Source organism: Galleria mellonella, unplaced genomic scaffold, assembly GCF_026898425.1.
Source record: "Galleria mellonella isolate WM207_F2 unplaced genomic scaffold, CSIRO_AGI_GalMel_v1 utg905, whole genome shotgun sequence".
Classification (NCBI taxonomy): Eukaryota; Metazoa; Arthropoda; class Insecta; order Lepidoptera; family Pyralidae; genus Galleria; species Galleria mellonella.
Genome location: NW_026442174.1, coordinates 1,273,783 through 1,298,098, shown reverse-complemented (window position 1 = coordinate 1,298,098; position 24,316 = coordinate 1,273,783). Strand labels below are relative to the sequence as shown.

At 33.4% G+C, this 24,316-nt stretch overlaps 1 protein-coding gene across 4 annotated transcripts in view; it reads right to left on the bottom strand.

Moving 5' to 3' along the window:
* The window catches only part of LOC113510740 (uncharacterized), a 177,671-nt gene that overhangs the window by 25,465 nt on the left and 127,890 nt on the right, over positions 1–24,316 (bottom strand). For all 4 annotated transcript variants that reach the window (XM_052902454.1, XM_052902456.1, XM_031907198.2 and 1 more), the window contains 4 exons: positions 14,895–14,993; positions 12,268–12,629; positions 6,833–7,052; positions 2,232–2,406 (listed from right to left, as the gene is read on the bottom strand). In XM_052902454.1, coding sequence (XP_052758414.1) covers positions 2,232–2,406; positions 6,833–7,052; positions 12,268–12,629; positions 14,895–14,993 — 856 coding nt within the window. The remainder of the gene's footprint in view (positions 1–2,231; positions 2,407–6,832; positions 7,053–12,267; positions 12,630–14,894; positions 14,994–24,316) is intronic.

Genomic DNA, 24,316 nt, shown 5'->3' with positions numbered 1-24,316 from the left:
GATCGAGTCCCCAGTCCATAAAATCATATAAAAACATGATCCAATAATCCAGTCTAAAACTCTAAGCTTTCACTAAAAGGCTCACAATAAATTGAAATTGACTATCAACTATAACATTTACACTATGACCTCACTATATGCGAATTGGGTATTAATAAATAATGATGTTGCCCTATACTTACGCATACTGCCCTCTATTTACGCTTATACATTTTTACGCTAGATCGAGCTATAAAAAGTTTGCTTTCAGATTAGTAATTTTTTATTGTCTGAGAATGCACACCCACTGCTTGGAATCAACTTCCAGCAGCAGTATTTCCGAACCGTACATCATAACCTTCAAGATAAGAGCATATTCCTTTTTAAAAGGCCGGCTGCACACCTGCAATGCCGTTGGTGTTGTGGGTGATCATGTGTGGGTATTTTAATGAATCGAGAAACCTCGACTAGTTTCGGAATCAACTCGTGATCCTTATTCATGAGCGGCTATGACGCGGCGAGTGATCCAATTACACGTAAGTTAAACAGGTAGTTATTACATTAAAATAGAATGTGTGCTTATGAAACTTTTAACAATAAAATTGTGAAAATAATTGCCGAAATCGGTTTAAAAATTAAAAAGATAATCAACGCTAGCGATAGATTCCGGTTTCGTACAGGTAGATAGATAGAAAGGCCAATTAGTGTATTATATTAGCTTTAACAGGCAAATATTTGATATTTTGAGTTACATTAGAATAATTGTCATAGGGATCTTTATTTTTTTTTTTGTAAATATTACTTTTCTTAATCGTTATTAATATAATTTTCTGGATGAAATATTCTATGTTTGTGATATCGTCGAATTGAGGACCTTACTTCGTTTGAAATTGCTTCTTCTTTCGAGACAATAGGCAACCTAAATACATTTGAACCAGAACTTAGCGACTTTTTTTTTAGGATGGCAAACAAGCTGACGGTCCACCTGATGGAAAGTGGTTACCGTCGCTTATAAACATGAGCAGTACCATGGGTATAACAGAGTATACAGTTTCGCGTATGATACCTCCCATGCGTTGCCATTCCTGAGGACTCAGCTATTATTCCTCTGAACCCTGTAAATTCACTACCATATCCCACACTTCAAACCGAAACACAGCCATGCAAACACGAGTGCTTCACGGTAGAAACACGAATAGGACAGAGGAGCCCAAGCAAACGACTTTTGTACAAAGTCTTTTGTCCCTCTGACTTCTGGTCCTGGTTTGAAGTCACGGAATATAATAAACATACTAAAATTTACATCGTTATTCTATTCACCGTCTTCCTATATATTTGAACGAAAATTCCGCAAGTTATGGCGTGTGATTGTGTTAAACACAATGGAAGCCGCACGCGTAAACAAACAAACTTTGATGGTTCAACTTGTGACACGTGTAAATAGAGTTAGCGGAGTTTATAGGGGATCAGGTACGTTAACTTAAACGCGATTATGTACGCATTGTTAATGGTAAAGATTTTAATATTTTTCAATAACTTTGTTAATGTTTTATTTTTATATGGATGGAAGACTTTGTCGTGTAATTTCGGCATTGAATAGGCCATCTCTTCCTTTCCCGTGTGGGTCATAAGAAGCGATTAAAGGAAGGCGAGGGATGGACAGCAGCGTCTCTCTTAAAACATCTCCAAAGCCTAACTGCGGTTACCAATTCACTTACCAAACATGACAACTACTGGCAAACCTCCTTAAGCAGGAGGCTTGATTTTTTTATATTTTTATTTAATAAAGAATCAGAAGAAGATTTCAGAATTTTATTAATTTTTCTTTTTTTTATTTCAATTTGTTTCAATTTTTTTAATAATTTATATATGTGTTATTCTCAAATAATGTGATACGGGATAGCTTTTTTAACATCTGAGTTTTATTATTGACAATGTTTCTGTAGTTTTCAATGGTTAATTATTAATAAAGTTTAATTTTGTGTTTCCTTTACATGCATTATACATTTGTGCAAACTTTAGTGGCTGTTAAATAATTATGAAAGTGTATAATTATGTATTCTTATAACTGTTTGCTTTAAATAAATAAATAAACAACATTTCTTTAACTCTTAACATTCTTTTGTTTCGACATAAACAGGCGTTAGACACGCTTATGTAGTAAAACTTTCAAACATACATTAAACATTGTCTATCAAAAGTTTATATTATTTTGTAATAAAACGGTTATTATGATTGAAAGAAAATATTACCTGATGCCTCCTCTAGTCGTGTCAGCATTAAGAGCTCTGCCTTCATGCAGCCAAGTCAGCAAAGCCGGCGTTTCCACGTGCCGAGCTCTGCAGACCAGTGCCAGTGTGGATTCAGCCTCGTAGTATTTCTCCAAGAGGGGCGCACCTGCCTCGTCCACCACCCACACTTGTGGTGCTGAGAACAACATAATAACATTCATTTATATATATAGATTATTATCTGTTCATTGCTGAACATAACCTTCTCCCTTGGGCGATTTTACCAGTAGTTGCCACGCTTGGCAGGCGGATTAGCAACTGCAGTCAGGTCTTAGAAACGTTTAAAGAGGAACGTTGCTGCCTATACCTCGCCCTCACTTAGTCGGTTCTTACGACTAAGGAAAACTCTTACACCCACGGAATAGGAAGGGGTGGCCTATTCTAAGCCGGGACCACACGGCCAATTTCGTATTCAAATTCAAATAGACTTGTTTACAAGCATTTTTTTTAATATTACTTTTTTATGAATGCAGGGTTCGAAAAGTTGTTATTTAGGTATTGAGAAGAACTAGCAAGCAACTCAACAGTTCCTTTTTTAAATCACTGTTAACATTATCACTGCTGTTATCACTGGGTATTTGTTTATAATTATTTCATTTAATTCTGTTTTCATTAGTATTCGTGTGGCTGCTAACACTCGAAGACTTGACTATTATGATTATTACCAGAAGTTCAACAAAAAACAATAACCATAGTTGTTTGCAATCTTTGTGATATAAAAAAAATATATTATAATTTATTTTTATGATTTACAGGAGACGGGTATTAATGCGATTATTTATGTAAACTATGACAATTTACCTGAATTATCTCGATATTTCGAGCAGGTCACTAGCCACGGTTGCTTATACACTATAAACCGTACAATGCGAAAATCTAAAAGTTTATACATTTTTGTTATTCAACTAAGAATCTCAAACAAGCTATCAGCCGGCCTAATGGACAGTTGTAAATGTCACCTAAATCTCTCTTGAGGGATTCCAAGTTATATTTGGCAGGAAACACAGAATTCCATAACTTGATGATGCTATAAATATAAGAACTAAGAAACTTTTTAGTTTTTGTATGAATCTGATTAAAAAAATGGGATCGATACTGGGATAATACGTCCTATTTTTAAATTTACCTCCTAACTTAATATTTTAAATTAATAGTTCCATGAAATTATTATTTTATGGATCAACATAAACTAAATACATGATAATTTTCGACATAATTCTATAAGAAATTTGCTTTAAATTGGTACTTAGAATAATAAATCTTACTGTGATAATTATTAGTAATTTATCAAAAATTTAATGCATTTTTGATAAATATAATTATTGAAGGTACGATAAACTAAATAAAATAACTAAATAAAAAAAAAATAATACAGCAATAACCTCCAACACTGAAAATGTCAGTTTACTGCATCGAATTAAAAGTCCGACTATTTGGATAATAATTATTTAACATCAAATCTATTCAAACTAACTAACTAAAGTCTATATTTAGCATATTATTATAATCTTATGAAGAAAAAATAAAGAGTTACATCTATTTATTATCAGGTCTACCATAAACTTATAAATAATATAATAATAATAATTAATTTGCTCGAAATATGGTATAAATGCTCTTAAATGATAATAAGCTACACATTTCGCCGTATCTAAAGGCATGCATATTTTGTCTCAGCACATGCTAGAGAACAGAAGAGGCAAAATGCTGGGCCACCTTGTACGACATGACGATTTTTTAAGAGCATAGTAAAAGGAAAAATAGAGGGCAAAAGAGGAAGAGGAAGACCGAGGAATAACTACATGGGACAGATAAAGGAAACACTGGGTGTCATGTCGTATAGGGAGATCAAGGATATGGCCTGGGATAGAGCTGGCTGGAAGAAGATGCATGAATTAGTTGCACTGACAAGAGGAAACTCTTAAATGAAAAGAAGACATGCTAGTTTCTTTTTAGTGGCTTAATAATAGTCTAATAGGAGTCGGTACATAAATATTGTCAGTCACACACATACTAATGTTACCGGAACTGAACAAATACATAACAAGTCCTAAATATAATAAATGGTATACAATACAATGAATTTATACATTTACATACATACATTTCATTATTTTAAAAAGTAATTTATTGAATAAAAATTTTATTCCAGTAACCATTTTTTTAATCGTAGTTTAAAGTGACTTACTGGCAGTTCCCTTATTGATTTTGATATTTTATTATATTATTAACCAGAGAGAGACTTTGTACGAAAGTCGATTGCTTGGGCACCTCTGTCCCATTCGTGTTTCAACCGTGAAGCAGTTGTTTGCATGACTGTGTTTCGGTTTGAAGGGTGGGATATGGCGTGAATTTACTGGGTACAGAGGAATAACACCTGAGTTCTCAGGAATGGCAATGCATGGGGGATATCATGGGCGAAACAGTATATGGTATGTCCATGGTACTGCTCATGTCTATAGGCGACGGTTACCACTTTCCATCAGGTGGGCCGTCAGCTTGTTTGCCATTCTAAGTTGTATAAAAAAAAATATATATATTCTAATGGTCATTATATTACAATTTTGTTGATGCAATGTGGTTCTGCAGATGGGCATATTCAAACTTGTGGGATCTCTTGATGTAAATTTATTCATACTTGAAAGTTTTGTAAAATCTTTTGTCGTGACTAACTGTTAACATATAGTAAAAATACTAAACTTTTTAGCTGAAATTTAGAACATAGGTTTATTATGACGAAAGTATCAGTTAAGATTTTTTTTTAAAAGAAATTAGAGTGGTTTGTCTATATAAATTAGAAATTAAATGCTGTTTGATAGCAAGCGCATCACTTGATAACGGTTCTAAAGGCTTGATTCAGCACTTTTTTTAATATTCGTAAAAATTCGATTAAGATTTGTAGAAAAAAAGATAATTTGGAAATGATAACAAAAGGAAAAGGGTTTAATCGACTTGGCATTTTTTTAATGTTGTCAGTGTTTAAAACAATATATATTCCGTCTAAGATTTTTATGCGAACGCAATGGAATTTTGATACAACAACGTCTATTGGGTCAGCTAGTCAAATATAAAAAAAAAAAACTGGCCAGGTGCGAGTCGAACTCAATCGCTCAGGGTTCCGTATATAAATACATAAATATCAGATAAATCTCTTTTATTGTGTACTAAATAGACTTCTAATAATTATTATTATTGACAATATAATTCGTGATTTCTTATTTTGGGTCATAGTTTTATATAGTTAAAATTTGGAACACATAACTAAGTTTGTTTTTAGAGGATTTATGATAATATCTCAAAAACGATGCTACATAGAAACAACATTTTTAAACTATAATTCTTATATAATATAAACTATAATTTATAATTAAACTATAATTCTTTTAGATTTTTCGCTTCAGAAAATTAGAAGATAAACAATATTAATAATAAAATATTTTATTTGTTTTTAATTTTATTTTACAAAAAAATCTCACATTTATCTCTCATTTTCGATCATGACTATAAAATTACATAGCATAAAAAGAAATGAAAATCAATTTTAAAAGATTTTTTTTCATATGATACCCACTTGGATTAATAAAACAATTTTGAAATTTTGAGTATCCGTTTTGGATTTCCTAACAAAAAAATAAACATATTTTTCCAATAATTTCTATTGCAATATATATATGCAGGCTAATAATATGTAAATTTAAAATTTCAGATTGATAGCATAAGTAGTTGGTGAAATATAACGCTGTGACAAACGGATAAACGGATAGATCGATGAATGGACAGTCGCACCCTAAGGGTTCCTTTGTACCTTTTTTTTTGATACAGAACCCTAATGACAAGGAGTGAAAAGGCAATGGGGCAATTTAAAATTGTCAGAACAAAAATAAAGTAACAAATCGAGTTAGCGAAGAAAGGATATTTTATAAATTGTTACAAACTTTCCAAATTTTGCCGTTTCCAAGTTTATATGGAATTTATGAAATAAATTTAGGAAACATCAAATTCTAGCTTAAAAGATAAACTTTAAAGCGCAGACGTTAATAACCTAGGAGATTTTATGAAAATTACCAGCCTACAGTTTTCGATGAAATTTTTTAAAAAATATTTCTTCCCACAGTGAACAAATGGTATTGTTATAAAAACTTTTAAGCGACTAATTACGAAAGTAATTTGAAATTTGCTAACAATTGCAAGTACACTTTTAATAAATTTTATTAATTTTCTTATCGATTTTTAAACACGAAGCAAGTTCGTACAAAGTCAGCGGAATAAAAAGTGTAAAAGTCGATTGCTTGGGTACCTCTGCCCTATTCGTGTTTCAATCATGAAGCAGTTGTGTTTGCATGGCTGTGTTTCGGTTTGAAGGGATATGGCGTGAATTTACTGGGTACAGAGGAATAACACCTGAGTCCTCAGGAATGGCAACGCATGGGCGAAACAGTATACTCTGTTATGTCTATGGTACTGCTCATGTCTATAGGCGTAGGTTACCACTTTCCATCGGGTGGGCCGTCAGCTTGTTTGCCATTCTGAGTTATATAAAAAAAATATATTACAATACTTACTGTTAACGTGCAAATAAGTTCTGCTGACTCTTGGCGGGTGTGTTGATATCTGGCACTCGTATACTCCCTCATCGTCAGGTTTGACCTCCCTGATGAGGAGCCTCCAGTTTCCAGGATACCGCTTTGCAACTGTCACCCTGTTGTCAGCAGCATAAGTAATGCCACCCACCGTGAGTAGCTCTGGCATCTCATCTCTACCTCTGCGACGGACCCAAGATACCTGAAAAGAGGTTTTTTTAAAAAAAGCCGGTCAAATGCGAGTCGGAGTCGCGCAACCAGGGTTCCGCACAAAATCATTAAGTTTAAATTATTTTCTGTGAAATAACTACAAATTTAGTGTTTATGGATTATTTCCTTTATTTGTGCTACATGATATTGCTTCTTGTCAAATTTTATAACATTTTTTTAATAAAAATATTATAGCCCGGCGACCATACGATTATTTTTTACCTGTATTATACAAAAGAAAAAAAATCAATTAAGCCATTATAAAGAAAGGAGATCGTTCAATAAGTATAAACCAACATTTATACAAACACTTCAAAAGGCAATTAACATAAAATTGCATTGACTGACAATTGGATAAATTGTACAACGCGAAGTACATATTATATGGAGGACTTTAGCCATTATGACTCCATTAATTAATCGATTCCCGGGTCGACATATTTTAATAACAAAGAAGAAGTGATATAAGGCAAATTTAATTTTTTACCAATTTAAATTTAATTTCATAATTATGTGAATAAATCATAATTTTAAATTTGTCGCTTTTATTGATACTTTAAATTCATAAATGCTAAACTAAGTTTTAAACTCGATAGGAGCACTTATTCATGAGCGCGGTCCACGGCTGTATCACGAGTAGCACCACGCGACCAGCGTGCTGTTTGTTGCTGCTTGTGTGTGGCCGAAGGCAGTGGTAATAGTGGTGAGGCCATTTATATATTACAGTTTATTTACTTATTTATTTAGTTCGAAACTAAATAAATAAGTAAATAGTTACAGTGTAGTATGACTCACGATAGTCATAATTCAACAAATCTCTTTTAGAAATAAGTTCGCCTTTGCTAACATTGTTATTAACTTATTAATGCCAAAGGGAGACTTCGTACAAAAGTCGATTGCTTGGGCACCTTTGTCCCATTCGTGTTTCTACCGTGAATTTACAGAGTACAGAGAATAACACCCAAGTCCTCAGGAATGGCAACGCATGGGGGATATCATGGGCGAAACAGTATACTGTGTTATGTCCATGGTTCAGCTCATGTCTATAGGCGACGGATACCACTTTCCATTAGGTGGGCCGTCAGCATGCTACTGTATGTTTTAGTGAAATAAAGGATATATACACGTAAAAAATTTCGAACTCTTAGTCATCAAACTAGACTAATCTGAGATGCCTTATTAGACTATATTATATTATTATTAACATCATCATTTCAGCTGTTATCTGTCCATTGCTGAACATAGGCCTTCCCCATAGACTGTCATAAGGAACGGGAGGGTTCCTTATAGCAGTCTACCATTGGGGGAATTTTGCTAGTATTTGCCACGTAACCGATTGGCAACCATGGGCCGCAAAAAAGATGACGCTCTTGTTGATGATTTAAGAGGAAGGCTCATGCCCGTCCCTGGACCATTAAGTTCCCTTAGTTGCCTCTTACGATACCCACAGGAAAAGAAGAGGTGGCCCATTATGTGTTTGTCGCTACTTGTGTATTGAACATCACAAAATATTTATAAGTATAAAGATAAATTGGGAAGAAAGGGATTGTTGGCGATGGAGTCTGACAGCCCCATTGATGCCAATATGCCTTAATAGATCGACCTCAACGTGGTTCCCTATGGAAACCATTGTGAACAATTCTTGTTGAATTCGTCACGATGGGCTAACTGACCTGCTTCATTTTCACCTATCACTCTTCACTGGTGCCCCGCCGGTGTATACCAATAGCGCGGGTGGGGTTACCATTCCATTATCACCCATAAAAAAAAACTTGACTTTATGGACACTCATTGTTATACATAGTTTCTTTCATACATGCACTTACATTACTTGCGTATACCATTCCATTATCACCCATTGAAACAAATATAGATCTTATATATAAAATTCTCGTGTCATGGTGTTTGTTACCAAACTCCTCCGAAACGGCTTTACCGATTTTTATGAAATTCTGTGTGCATATTAAGTAGGTCTGAGTATCGGCCAACATCTATTTTTCATACCCGTCAATGATAAAGGTGCCCACCCCAAAATTATTTTTTATTTATTTAACAATTTTTTTTATTTTTATTTTATTATAATTTAGTACTGAAAAATACATATAACATCAAGTTTTCATCGTTTTACGATCAACCCCTGTATTTTAATCGCGATTTTTATATTTCGCAATAAGTGGTAAAACAACGTAACGGGGTCAGCTAGTAGAACATCTTGTCTATATTTAGATAAAAAAAAAAATCTTACCAAAAATGATTTCTGAGTATTAGTCAATAGATAATTAAATATTGGTATGAAGTTAATGAAAATCACTTTGAAAAGTATTCTTTGTTGATGAAATGGGACAATTAAAAGAATGTCTATAAATGGCATTTTAATTAAATATTGTTTTTCTACAAGTAAGCATAAAAGCATTTTTCAAAGTAAAAAAAAGTCACGTCGTTATTTCACGAATACAATACAAAATAGGAAAGATAATCAATATATATATATATATATATATATATATATATATATATATATATATATATATATATATATATATATATATATATATATATATATATATATATATATATATATATAGCGTAACTGGTCGCCGTCTGTACATGGAAAATATATAAGAAAAACTATTATAGGAGGGCTTTATGAACGCAATAGAGCCCAAAACAATGATTTTTAGAATTTACGTTTATTTGTCTGTACGTTTGTGCACGCTAATCTCAGAAACGACTTATTATCTGTTATTTTCATTAGTTATTCTAATAGCGAAGTACCGCATTCGTAATTCACTGTTCATCCCAAAGATTAATTGGTAGGTAAATAGATAATTTATACTATTACAGCACACAAATAATAATACAAACATACACATAATACAGATAAAAAAAAATTTGTTTTTTTAAACATATACTTTAAAAGTAGTAATCTATTATTTGAATTTTAATAAATGCAGAATTCATAATAATTTCCACTGCGTAAGGTGCCTATTACAGAACACCAATAATAATAGCTAATCATTGTTAGATTTATACCACAAATAATAGGAATAAATTTTCTTTCAAATAATAATTGTACGATTACGTACATTCTAGTTTTCTTTCAGTAAAAGCTGACTGTAAGAGATACCGATTGTATATTAAATCATTTACGTGTTTAATACGATAAATATTTTACGATACGATACGATACGATACGATATATATTATAACCTTTAGTTTCTAAATAGTTATCTAAAGTTAATATTGAATTACACTTTCCACTTATGTCAGTCTATTTGGAAGGCCTACATTCAACAGTGGACAGATAATGGCTGAGACGATGACGACGATGACTTTCCACTTTTAGTTTAAAAAAAAGTTGCTGCGAATTTGCTAAATTAAAATTTTGTGTTATAAAATAAAGTAAGGAAAAGAATTAGTTTTTTCCTTTTTTAAATTAGTATTTCACTCACATTTTTAATTACCTTTCCTGTGATAGCTCAAGTTTTTTTATAAAAGAGACCAGAAATAAAATTTCTGCAATTCGTCTAAAATAATTTTTAACTTTTTTAACATTTTTCGTGGAACTTTTAGTATTTTATTTAGAACCTTAAAACGAACGTTTGTACATCAAAAATAACATGAAAAGTATCCCAAAAACTACTAACTTAAAATTTTTAATATCAAATTATTTTCATAAAATTTTTTTTAACAGCAATATTTTTAACTATCTTATATATTATATATTTATAACTATCTTCGTGAAACCTGTAGAATCTAATGATCGAATTATTGGAACTCGTCAAGGCATGTTACGTACTCAATATATTAAGACATTCGTTCTACACACAGTCCTTTTAAAAACTCCTGGTAATATACGTAAAAGCTGATACCTATAATTTTTCTAGTACATAATACTTTTCAAATGAAATTACGGGATATAGAGGCATTGCGCCTTAGTCCTCAAAAACGGTAACGCATGAATGGTATCATAGGCGATACAGTAATCTCTGTTATGTCTCTGGAACTGTTCATGTCTATAGGCGACGGTTGCCATTTTCCTTCAGGTTAGGGCTAAAGAAAAACCAGGGTTGGTTAAAGAAAAACCACTCACTTCACTGTACCAAGAACTCCAAAAATGCCATTACGAAATAAGAAACTGAATAACATTTCATAACGCTTCCTAATAACAGTTAGAACATTTTACATTTCTTTGATTGCATCTCATAAAAGTTGCCGAGCCATTTTAAATCGGGTTTCCAACGATGGTTACTCCGATCCCTATAATTGTCTGAGTGGAATGTAATTCCTGGATGCTTTTATAACAATTCTCTTATGCCATTAACAAATTTTAAATGACTGTTATCTTGATTGCTCTATTAGTAGTAGCGGTTGGAAGTATTCCAATGTAATTTCAGTATTGCTTCAAAGCATATTATTGTGCTTGTATTTAATATAAATTGTTTGTATTTGTTCTAGATCTGGTTGCAATTCAGTAGAAAAGTCAGATATTATTATAAAACTAGTATTTACTGTTCTTCGTGCTCTGTAATATTTCGTGAGTTTTATGATACTTAGAATAGCAAAAAAGTTGACGAGCGACCTTATGGAAAGTGGTAACCGTCGCCTATAGACATAAGCAGTACCATGGTATACCCTTTCGCCCATGATACTCTCCCATGCGTCACCATTCCTGAGGACTAAGGTGTTATGTCTCTGTTTTCTGTAATTTCACTGCCATACCCTACCTTTCAAACCGAAACACAGCCATGCAAACACAACTGCTTCACAGTGAAACACGAATGGAGTAGAGGTACCCAAGTAACGACTTTTGCACAAAGTCTCCCTCTGGTTAGTAGGTGGTTAAATTTATGTAATTTCACTGCCATATACTCACTCTTCAAATTGAAATACAAACGCAGCTGTTTCACGACAGAAAAACGAAGGGGAAAGCCTATTAATTAGACGACTTTTGTTTCCCTCTGGTATTTGTAGATAACGTAGTTTTAGATAATTAAATTGTATTTTTTTTATTATGTATTGTACACAAAAAATTACAAACATAAATATATATAAAATAAAGATGTACAACAGGCGAGCTTAACTCTGTAAGAGTTCTTTTCCAGCAAACCCTGAGTAGAAAGGAGCATTGATTAATTATATCTTAAATATTCCGACAATAATGATTTAAATAATATATAGAAAGCCAAATAAAAGGTAAAACTCACAGTTTTATCCAAAAGGAGACTTATTCTGCAATTCAAATAGGCATCCTCGCCTAATTGTATCGTAGTCTTAGTAATATTTCCCTCTGGCGTGTCTTCAAAATTTGGTCCATATTTTCTGTCATGGTCGAAATATGTATTCTTCACAGACACCACGTGTGGTACCATCTCGACTTTGGGTATAACATCTGGTTGGGTTACGTCAGTTGGCTTCTGTGACGCTTGGGGTACTTTGAATGATTTTGTGCTATCAATAGTTGAGTTTCCCAGTTTTAACATGACAGGCGCTGGCGCTATGTCAGTGCTGAGCGCGTAGAATGATGTGACGGTTTGGTCTTTCTCCGTGGTAGATGAAGAAGGGTTTTCTGAAAAAAAAAATTAATACTATTAATATACTAAGTAAAATATTGTCTGATATTTTTAGGACTTTTCAATGGACATATAACACTAAGAGATAAGAGTATTAATGTTTTTTTTTTAATTAAATAAATTTAATTATAGGTATTTTTGAATAGAAATTTCTTATGATTCTACTTCCCATTCAAATGCATCTCTGTCGCTTGATTTTACAAGTTTATGTTAACATGTTTATGGCCAAATGGTCCTGGCGTAGAACAGGCTACCACTTTATTTCCCTTGAGTGTTGTAAGAAGTGACTAAAGGACCGCGAGAGATGGGCAGCAGCGTCTCTCTTAAAACACCACCGAAAGCCTAACTGCGGTTGCCAATAGGCCTGCCAAGCGTGCCAACTACTGGCAAACTCCCAAGGGGGGACTTATGTTCAACAGTTGAAGTTAGTTAAAGGCTGGTATGACGATGATGTCATCATGATGGTATCATGAGCGAAACAGTATACGCCGTTATGTCCATGGTACTGCTCATGTTTATAGGCGATGGTTATCACTTTCCATCAGGTGGGCCGCCAGCTTGTTTACCATTCTAAGTTGTATAAAAAAAACACTTTTTGTTCTTAGACTTACAGACCTATTGTGCTGCTTGAAACTTGTCTTCAATCTAACAGTACAGATGGAGATATAAATAATGATACGTAAAACACAGATAAAAGAGTATATACAATTATTATTCAGAATTAATATTACGTACCAGGTACAATATCTCGTACGCCATGTAAATGGGTTCGTTAACCTTGTAATCTTGATGTTGTAGTATTAATTGGTGTATTTCGTGTTACATAATTTAATCCTAACATATTCTAGTTCGCTCTATGTGTCCCGGTATAAAATAGGCCACCATATCCTATCTCGTGGGTGTCGTAAGAGGCGACTAAGGGAACTTAGTGGTGGAGAGATAGGCAGTAGCGTCCCTTTTAAAACATCATCAAAGCCTACTTGCAGTTACAATTGGAGAAACTTGAGTTCAACAGTAGACAGTATACGGTTGTTATGACAATAATGATGATGATAATATAGCTTTTAAATTAGACCTTTGAAATATAACTAAAAAAATTCATCCAATTTAGTAGTTTTTGTGTAACAAACAGACATACATACAAAATTTCTAAATAATACTCGTATTATTTTGGCACCTATTGGTCCTATTAAATTGTTTTATTAAATATCTCTTATGTATATATATCGTCTCGTTAAAATTTGATTATATTAGTAACATTAGATGAATAACAAATACTCAGTAGATATGAATAAGCATCTATTAACCCAGTTATTGAGTAACTTGATATTAGAACAGAATCAAGTGATGTAATTATAACAATAGTGGGTAGCGTAACGTTATAATTAGCTCGTGAAACCATAGTAACATTTTATGTTACGATAAACAGTTTTAACAAATACGGAAACGAGAATGTTTCGTATTTTCCCTTTATCAGTGAAAGTAATAAAGGTTACATTTAGTGATAAAAGTAATTACTTGTATATATTAAATAAATATATAAGATTTCATTTTACAAAATAAAACCGACATCAATTGTGGCATAAAATTGTTGTGAGACCAATATGACAAAAAGGAAAAGGGTGTCAATTCGGTTGTATTTTTTTATGTATGTTACTTTAAAATTCCATAATTTAAAAATCGAATAAAAAGTTCTTTTTTGTCTTTTTTATCTGAAAGGAGACTTATATAAATTATATCAAAATTGGTTTTTGGTTTAATTTTTGAATCAAAATAACTGATTTTGTCACGATTTAAATTGATGTGTTTTTGTGGAAAATAATCTTAAGTTATCTAATACATAATTTTAGACTTCATCATCATCATCATCACATCAGCTGTAACTGTCCACTGCTGAACATAGGCCTTCCTCATAAGGTGGGGTTTGCTAGTAGTTGTCACGCTTAGCAGGTGGGTAGGCAACCGTAGTTAAACTTTGATGATGTTTTAAAAGAAATCGGTAGAGAAATCGGCAACGCACGCGTAATACCTCTGGTATTGCAGGTGTTCATAGGCTACGGTAACCACTTACTATCAGGTGGGCCGTATACTTGTTTGCCACCTCAGTGGTATAAAAAAAAACAGTTATCCATTCCTCGACCATTAGTTTCCTCTAGTCGCCTCTTACACACACACACACACACACATGAATTTATATACATGTTCATGTTCTCACATGATGAATTTATATACATATATATGACTAAAAATTTGAGACTTACCAGTAGTAAATTGGCACACGACTATCTGGGTGAAAAAGAAAACCCCTGCACTCCACATAGCGCCTGAACGAGGCTCTGCCCCACGCGGGGCTTCATAATCTGTAACAAACAAATAAATAAAATGAATAGATATTATACGTATTTGCAGTTGTGTTTGCATGGCTGTTTCGGTTTGAAGGGTGGGATATGGCGTCAATTTACTGGGTACAGAGGAATAACTCCTGAGTCCTCAGGAATGGCAACGCATGGGGGATATCATTGGCGAAACAGTATACTCTGTTATGTCCATAGCACTGCTCATGTCTATAGGCGACAACTTGTTTGCCATTCTAAGTCGTATAAAAAAAAGCTCAGCAGCTGGGAGGAAAAGTATTGTTAATAATGGACACCAAGGGCCCCATTGTTAGCAATACACCCTATAATGCGGTTTCGTATAGAAACCATCATTGTCCATCCTTGTTGAATTCGTCACGATGAGCCAAGTGACCCTCTTTCGTCCTCATCTATTGATATCCATTCAGATGGTTTTTTTTAATGGATGACGATGATACCTCCGCCTGCCCTATCCGTATACGTTGCCGGGGCGCCAGTGAAGGATGATAAGTGAGGATAAAGCAGGTCAGTTTGCCCATCGTGGTGAATTCATCAAAAACTAACCACGATAGTTTCCAGGGGAAACCGCATGGAGGTCGACCTGTTAGAGTATATTGCTAGTAATGAACCTGTTAGATCTTATTACTAACAATCCCTGTCTCTCTCCTCTCAGGTGGTAGTGTCAAAAAAAAGCAACGGTTTAAAATATTATACCGGAGGGGAAAACTTTGTTCAAGATTTATTTGCTTGGATACATTAGTGCCTCTTGTGTTTCTGCCATGAAGCAGATACGCTAATATAACTGTGTTTTGATTTAAAGAGATACAGTGAAATTATAGTGCGGAGACATAACACCATAGTCCTCAGGGATGGCAGTAACATGAAGATTACTGTGGGAGTTATAGAGCATTCATAATGGTACTGGTGCTGTTCATACCTATAGCCGAATTTTACAACTTTCCATCAGGGGGGAAAGGAATTGTTAGTAATGCGGATTACCTCCACGAGGCCCCCCTGGAAACCATCGTGTTGAAATCCAGGTGCATTCATCACGATGAGCTAACTGACCTGCCTTTTGATTCTCACCTATCATCCGTTACTGGTACCCCGCCAGTGTATACTGTCAGCGCAGGCGAGGTTACCATTTCATTATAATCCATTAAAGAAAACTTTTCATCAGGTGGGCCATAAGTTTGTTTACCTCATTGTCAGTACAGACAGTACTGTACACAGTATGACTCACGGTAGTCATTATTTAACCATCTAAAAGTATTTATGATAAAAATATTTCCATTACATTTCATCAAATACGGCTGTAAGTATCAGGCTACAATTAATATTAGGGAAGAGCTATAAATAAAGCCTTATAGTTCACGAAAATATTAAATTTCTAACTAAAGCTTCAAGACCTTCAGACCTTCAAACACGTGTTCCTATAATAACGACACGTTAATAAATCCTGTAACTTTTACCGAATTTGTCATGGAGAGTGCTCTGAGAAATTGTTCGGATTTTCACCACCGTACAACCCGCCACAAACTAAGTTTCATCCCAACTATCTGGAAGAGTGGCGTTCCTCCACCGTGCACTTCATCATCAAGGCACTTTCTTCCACACACAACCACTCTTTGGAATCAACTTCCAGCGGCAACATTTCCGAACTGATGCGACATAATATCCTTCAAGAAAAGAGCATATTCCTTTTTAAAAGGCCGGTAGCATATATGCAATGCCTCTGGTGTTGCGGATAATCATGGGCAGCGGTAGTCACTTACCATCAGGTGAGTCGCATGCTGATTTGCCCTCTGTATTATAAAAAAATAATCTATTATATGGAGACGACTACTGACCATGTAAGAAAAGTTAACAAAAAAGTTGCCGATATGCATTGCCAAGTCCGCGCCCTTAATGTGCATTACACTACAACAAATCTCCAGTAAACTACCTACATTCATGTCAATTTAACTAAAAACAGCCTAAATATTTAAAATGTATTCAAATTAATAATCAAAAGAAAATAATAAAAACTGTTTCTTACTTTTTTCCTTTGAATATTAATTTTAATTACAGGTAGCTAAATTACTTTTCCTTTGTCCTATTTAGTAATTTTATGATCGATCGAGAAATTTCTTAAAATTTAGCTCGAACCAAAGTTAATTGTACTTTGTAAAGTAATGAATGATTCTAGATGTTTCTGGAACAATTAATCAATTATTGATAGGTTACAAATTATTACTAAAGTATCAAATTAAATTTGATTTCAATTGAAACTTGCTACAAAACTTTTTTATTATAGGAATGCAAAGGAGCTGCCGACTTATCTTATACTGCTGTTTTTTTTTTTTAATTTGTTAACAAAATTTTTGATGAATTTTATATTCATATTTATTTACTAACTTTTTCATCTGCGTGGTCAGGTATCCCATCGTATCTCCTTCTCTCGTCATGATATTGTATTGTATTTGTAAGTATATTTGTATTTGTCTACATATTTTCTATATATTAGTGTAGTAAGTGCTTACAAAAAAGCCCAAATTACAAGATTTGCTTAGTTTGCAATTAGATAACCCTATCTATCTATTTGTGTTTATTTATTTATGACACCATTCCAGAAATATTCTTCTTTATATAGTACTTCGCATCTTTGTACTTCATTTGTAATGAAAAGTGTAAATCCCATCAAAAGCATAAAACGTAATAAAATGCCAAGTCTCGCAATACGATTCTTTCACTATAAAACTTTGTGAGATCTCATATGAAACTAAGTCAGTTATTTTAGTTAGTGTCTATGGAAACACCGATTCAAATAACTTTGTTATAAATTGTTGTCTCAACAATTACCTATCAACATTTATAGTGACAATATTAGATATCGAGGGGAAAGGGACTGTTAGTAATGGGGTCTAACTGACCCATTGCCAGCATAAATCAGGTCGACTTCCACATAGTTCCCCTTGGAAACCATAGTGGTTAATTCTAGTGGAATTTGTCACGACGGGCTAACTGACCTGCTTTCACCCTCACCTATCATCCCTCACTGGTGCCCCGCCAGCGTATACCGATAGGGCAGACGGGGTTACCATTCCATTATCATTCATTAAAAAATATTAGACATCTTTATCTCTATAATAATTATAATAGCTTGGCCATTGCATAACAATATATTCCACTAATAAATTACCATAAGTAATATTCATTTATAGTCATAGTACCGTACAATTGCATGTATGTTATGGTACGGCTGCGCTCAACTTGGCGGGAGCACTGCCGTGCCCCCTAATTATTTTAACGTTTGCTCTTAATCATTAAAAACTTAATCAAAATAGAATTCAATAACTTTGTTATAAGTTTTAAAAGATATCCCTAATGTACGCATAATTTATGTAAGAAATTCGAAATTTAAACATAAACATAACAGTCGACCTGTCAAGATGTTTGTATTTTATGAATGATTGATGCTGATTAATGAATGATCTGCATAGTGCTGTTTCACATGAAAAGCTAATCTCAGATCGACTGAACGTTCGAAGTTTTTAATATTTACGAAGGAAGTTTAATCTATAGATTAAAATTGATTAAGTAAACTGAAATTTAAACGGCAATTGATATTGTATCCCTTAATTACGGATTTAAACTTGATTATGGTTAAAGTTTGTTTAAAAAATTATAGTCTTTTATAATTTTTTAATGAAATATTTTACTTGTGGATATAGAATTAAGTTTCTGTCTGCATAGATAAGTGTTTTTAACACAATTAGGATCACATACGTACAACGGCCCAAATGAGAAGCTTATTGTGGAAAAAGAGTCCAACTGACATTTAACACATTTAGAAAAATCGTAATAAGTAAATCAAGTTTTTCAGTAATTATTTTATACTGACTATTTTGTGTGTCTTTTTTTGTTATGCAACTTAGAACGGCAAACAAGCTGACGGCCCACCTCAAGGAAAGTGGTAACCGTCGCCTATAGACATGAGCAGTACTATGGACATAACAGAGTATACTGTTTCGCCCATGATATCCCTCGTGCGTTGCCATTCCTGAGAACTCAGGTGTTATTCATCTGTACCCTGTAAATTCACTGCCATATCACCCTTCAAACCGAAACACAGCCATGCAAACACAACTACTTCACGGTAGAAACACGAATGGGACAGAGGTGCACAAGCAAACGACTTTTGTACAAAGTCTCTCTCCGGTATATACATATCAAATTGCTATGAACTCCATTATATTTGCGACCTGTGTAACCGGATAAACTTTCTCCGTCAGCCTAATTGCATTACAGCTTTACTATGCAAATTTATTCCCACCTCAAAGTAGACTGTCATCATCCCTTTTTACTGTGAACACGAATTATCAAGCAACACGGTGAATTACCTTTCTAATTGTTACAACTCGTGACCTTTGCACTTAATTTTAAGTGTAAAATACAAGTTACGGACGATCGTGGCTTAAGCTTTATTTTTATTTATTTATTTTTTTGATATATTTACAAGGAACATGGTAAGTGTATAAATGTTAACAATATATATATATATATATATATATATATATATATATATATATATATATATATATATATATATATATATATATATATATATATATATATATATATATATATATATATAAATATGCTTTACAAGAAATAATCACAGTGAAAAAACAACAAACAATGGGTGACCTTATCTCTAAAAGCGATCTCTTCCAGGCAATATTTTAATATATGTATAATTAACTATTTTTATAAACATAAAATGTTTACAGTCCAAATAAATCATCTTATTAAATATTTCAAAGTGTTTTATATTTCCTTGGAAACATAGATACAAATATACAAAGAAAAAATAAGAGTAAAAATAAACAGAAAAACCATTAATTTAGAGATTTTTTTTTCTAAAATATAACATGATAATGTGGGAATGCAAGGATTATGTGGTCTATGAATGCAATCAAACGAAGCAATAAAATTTTCCTCTCAATGATTTGACCGTTCTATGCTGGCTCACTAAGTGTTTTTTCACACTACCCTTGATTGAATAAAATAAATATAAAATCTAAATGCCATCTTGATGACATCGTGTTATTTTATGGACACATTTTAAGTTTTAGTAAGGTCTAATGATAGACGTTTGCAGTATTACCAACGTAATCAATACCCATTTAATAAACATTTGTTATGTGGTCCAATAAGCTAAATGAAAATAAAATGAGTGGCTTTATAATACGAAGGCATTTGATTACTGATCTTGACTATATAGTCAACCTTTTGTGAGAATTATATATTAATTATATATAATATTTTATTATAATAGAAATGTCCTTCATTCAAATAGACTTTTTTACAAAGCTTTTTCAATTTTTTTTTTGTTTTTTTATACCACTGAGGTGGCAAACAAGAATACGGCCCACCTAATAGTAAGCGGTTATCGTAGCCTATGTACGCCTGCAATACAAGAGATATTACGCGCGCGTTGTCAACCCTGAAGAAACGCCTTTACCCCCCTTTTGAACAATCCCATGCTGTAGTCTCTTGGGAAAACCTCGTTATTTATAAAAAAATAGTTATCTCTGAGTTCAGTGCGTGAAAAATGAAAATGTATCTACAATTTGCTAGATCACTTTTAATATTATTTTTAAAAAGTGGTATAATTTTACTCAACTTTATTAAACTAGCAAACTTACCGTCATCAATGTACTTATTAATAAAATCAAGAGACAATGCTATAGCACCGTTTAATAGCAATAGTATAAACTATAGTTTCAATTCTACTATTTACTGTTAGACAGTAGAGAAATAACATCTGAGTCCTCAGGAATGGCAACGCATGGGGGGTATCATGGGCGAAACAGTATACTCTGTTATGTCCATGGTACTGCTCATGTCTATAGGCGACGGTTACCACTTTGCATCAGTGGTGGTGGTGAACAGTCATCACTTCTCATCATCATAAGGTGGACCGTCAGCTTGTTTGCATTTCAAAGTTGCATAAAAAAAACTATTAGACAAGTAATATAACATAGATAATGGAGAAATTTAAACCCTTTAAATTAGCTCTCATTACATTGCAAATAGTTTGTCAAAAATTGCACGATATTTATTGTCATTCATCATTTTGGACATGTTTTGAATTATTTAAAAGCGATTTGCGAGCGAACGTTGGTCCTCTGCAGAGCGATTCAGGAACTAAAATTAGTATTTTAAATTAGATTAATCTTTTTCTATTATATCACTAATTACACTGTCTGTTAAAGAAAAGGCTCAGACTGTAAAATGAGGTATGGAGTTCTTCAACAAGAGTATATTAAGGTTTCTTCAGGGTCGTCAACGCGCACGTGACACTCCTAGTGTTGCAGTCCATAAGTTTAACTGACTGTTTACCTTCAGACGGGTTGTATGCTTGTTTACCGCTTTCTTCATATAAATAAAACGTACTACTAATACACTTAGTGATTAAAAAGCAATTATGCTCCACAGTAGCATTATTTTGAACTTTTTAAATGATCACAAAATGATCGTGCAGCGCATATTAAGTAGATAATTATCAGTCTACTTCTTTTTAGATTTTTATTATAATATGATAGAGGTTTTGGAAGTTATTTATTTATTTATTCATTAGTACATATATGTGTACATGACGGATTTAATGCTAAAAGAATTCTCTCCCAGTCAACCATAGGGAAGTGTCAGAATACTCGAATGCGGTACTAGTAATTATTGATATACATACATAATAAAATTACATATATAAACGAATAAATATATATAAATAGCAAATATATTTATACATATATAACAGTTACTATAATATACACGATATTGAGAATAATATAAAGTACTTACTGCTCGGATAAAATAAAATAGTGAGCATGAATGTTTTTTTTTAAAGACTGTTTATTCGGTTATAAAAGTTATTCTCCTCTAGACGCTTGTCCCTTGAACCTTCGTTTTAATGAAGTTCAGTTTAATTTCAGCAGCAAACCTAGCGTTTTATCCAGTAAATGTTACGGAATTGGCACGCGGGCTCAGATGTAAATTGCTGAATCTCATAAATAGTGTTTTGTGGTAGCGCTTTGCGCTAAACAATTTCAAGGCCGCAACATTGTGAAATTCAGTTTACAAAATATTTCTTGTTATCTCCGTTTAAAGCATAGAATATGCCAGCATTTATTTTATTGCCTACGTAGGTATTTAACCAAATTACAACAGCAATGTACAGCTATAGTGTTTTGTAACATAAAATCTGTTGAATAAACAACAATTTTTTTATCCATTTATATACAAATATATATAAATATTGTAACTAGATAATGTCAGAATATTTATTTATTACTACGACGTCATTACAGGTTCTTGCATAATACGACAACGTTTAACATTTATAATACCTGTTGTCTAGGTTTTACGTAGTGATTTGGATTTTTGTCACTAGATGTCATTATATCAAATTTAATACATATACTGGTTTTCATTGCTTTCACTGGATCTAGTCTCTTTTACCTGTATCTATGAAAGGGGGAGGAGAGGATTGCTAATAATCTGACAACCCCATTGCTAGCCATATACCCCATCATGTCGTCGTCCACGTTCCCCGTGGAAACCAACGTGAAATTTTTTTAATGAATTAGTAACGATAGGCTAACTGACCTGCTTCATCTTCACCTATCATCGCCCACTGGTGTCCCACCAGTGTATACCGATAACGCAGGCGGGTTTGCCATGTCATTATTACCCATTAAAAAAAAAAAACTTTACCTGTGATATGATATAATGTTACATAGCATTCGAACAATAAAATAATGACATTTCTGTTGAATTTCTTCATTGAAGAATTAAATATATCAATTTCGCTGTCTTTTCTAATCATATTAAGCAGAAGGACTGATCTGGTTATTGGCGGGAATTACTGGAGATTATCGCGCGAAGAGGGCACCTCGAGCAAAGACGGTTGGCGCCTTCTAAATACATACCCTTGTACTCGAATTCATAATAAACTTCTCATAAACCTAGATTTAGCTATTGATCTGTTTTGTCTATCTTTTGTGCTAAATTCCTAATCTTTTTTATGGAACTCAAAATGGCAAATAAGCTGACAGCCCACTTGATGGAAAGCGGTAATCGTCGCCTATAGACATGAGTATCATGGACATAACAGAGTATACTGTTTCGCCCATGATACCCCCCATGCGTTGTCATTCCTGAGGACTCAGGTATTATCCTCTGTACCATGTAAATTCACTGCCATATCCTACACTTCAAACCGAAACATAGCCATGCAAACACACGGTAGAAACACGAATGAGACAGATGTGCCCAAGCAAACGGTTTTTACACAAAGTCTCCCTCTGGCGAGAAATGGAAATTAATTTGAAAAAAAATAAAAATAAATGATAAAAAATAAACTAATTTGGAAGAAAGTAACAAAACAGTGGAATAGTGAAAAGAAGTTTGTAGAAGGTTTTAGTTTTTATGAACAAGGGACATAGTTTTTACCCTTGTTCGTAGGTTTTTACCGGTGTCAAGTTCGAGAACGACAATGCAGTATCTCTTTTAATATAAAATAGGTTAAAAAAATACTAAGAGAGCTCAAAAGAGAGGAGAAGCAATAAAAACTGAAACAATAATTTTTAGCATTTCTTTTTATCTGTCTGCCTATCTATTTTTTTTTTTTTACAACGCGGGGTGCAAACGAACATGCGGCTCACCTGATGGTAAGTGACTACCGCCGCCCATGGTCACCCACAACACCTACCGCATTGCAGGTGTGCTGCTGGCCTTTTAAAAAGGAATATGCTCTTTTCTTGAAGGTTATGTTGTCGTATCGGTTCGGAAATACTGCTGCTGGAAGTTGATTCCAAAGAGTGGTTGTGCGTGGGAGAAAGTGTCTTGAAAAACGCACGGTGGAGGACCGCTACTCGTCCAGATGGTTGGGATGAAATTTTAGTTTATGGCGGGTTGTACAATGGTGAAAATCAGCAGCAGGTATCTATCTATCTGTATATTTATCTATCCGTATATTTATTCAGATATTATGTAAAAATTATACTATTGGATATAAATTGGATACAGTTTCCATATGTGTGTATGATTTATCCCAAAATCCGTACGTACGAGGTCCGGGTTTAATAAAATAAAATAATGTGAGTTAATATATTTTTTTTTTTTACTTCTTATTGAAACTGAGTAAAGCTTTAAGTCGTCCTTTAATTTTGTTACTCGCTGGAAGAAAGGGGATGGGTCTGATAGTAATGCAAATGCGATCGTTCGTATTACCATAAACAGACGATTATGGTAATTCGCGCAGGACACGTGGCCAATACATC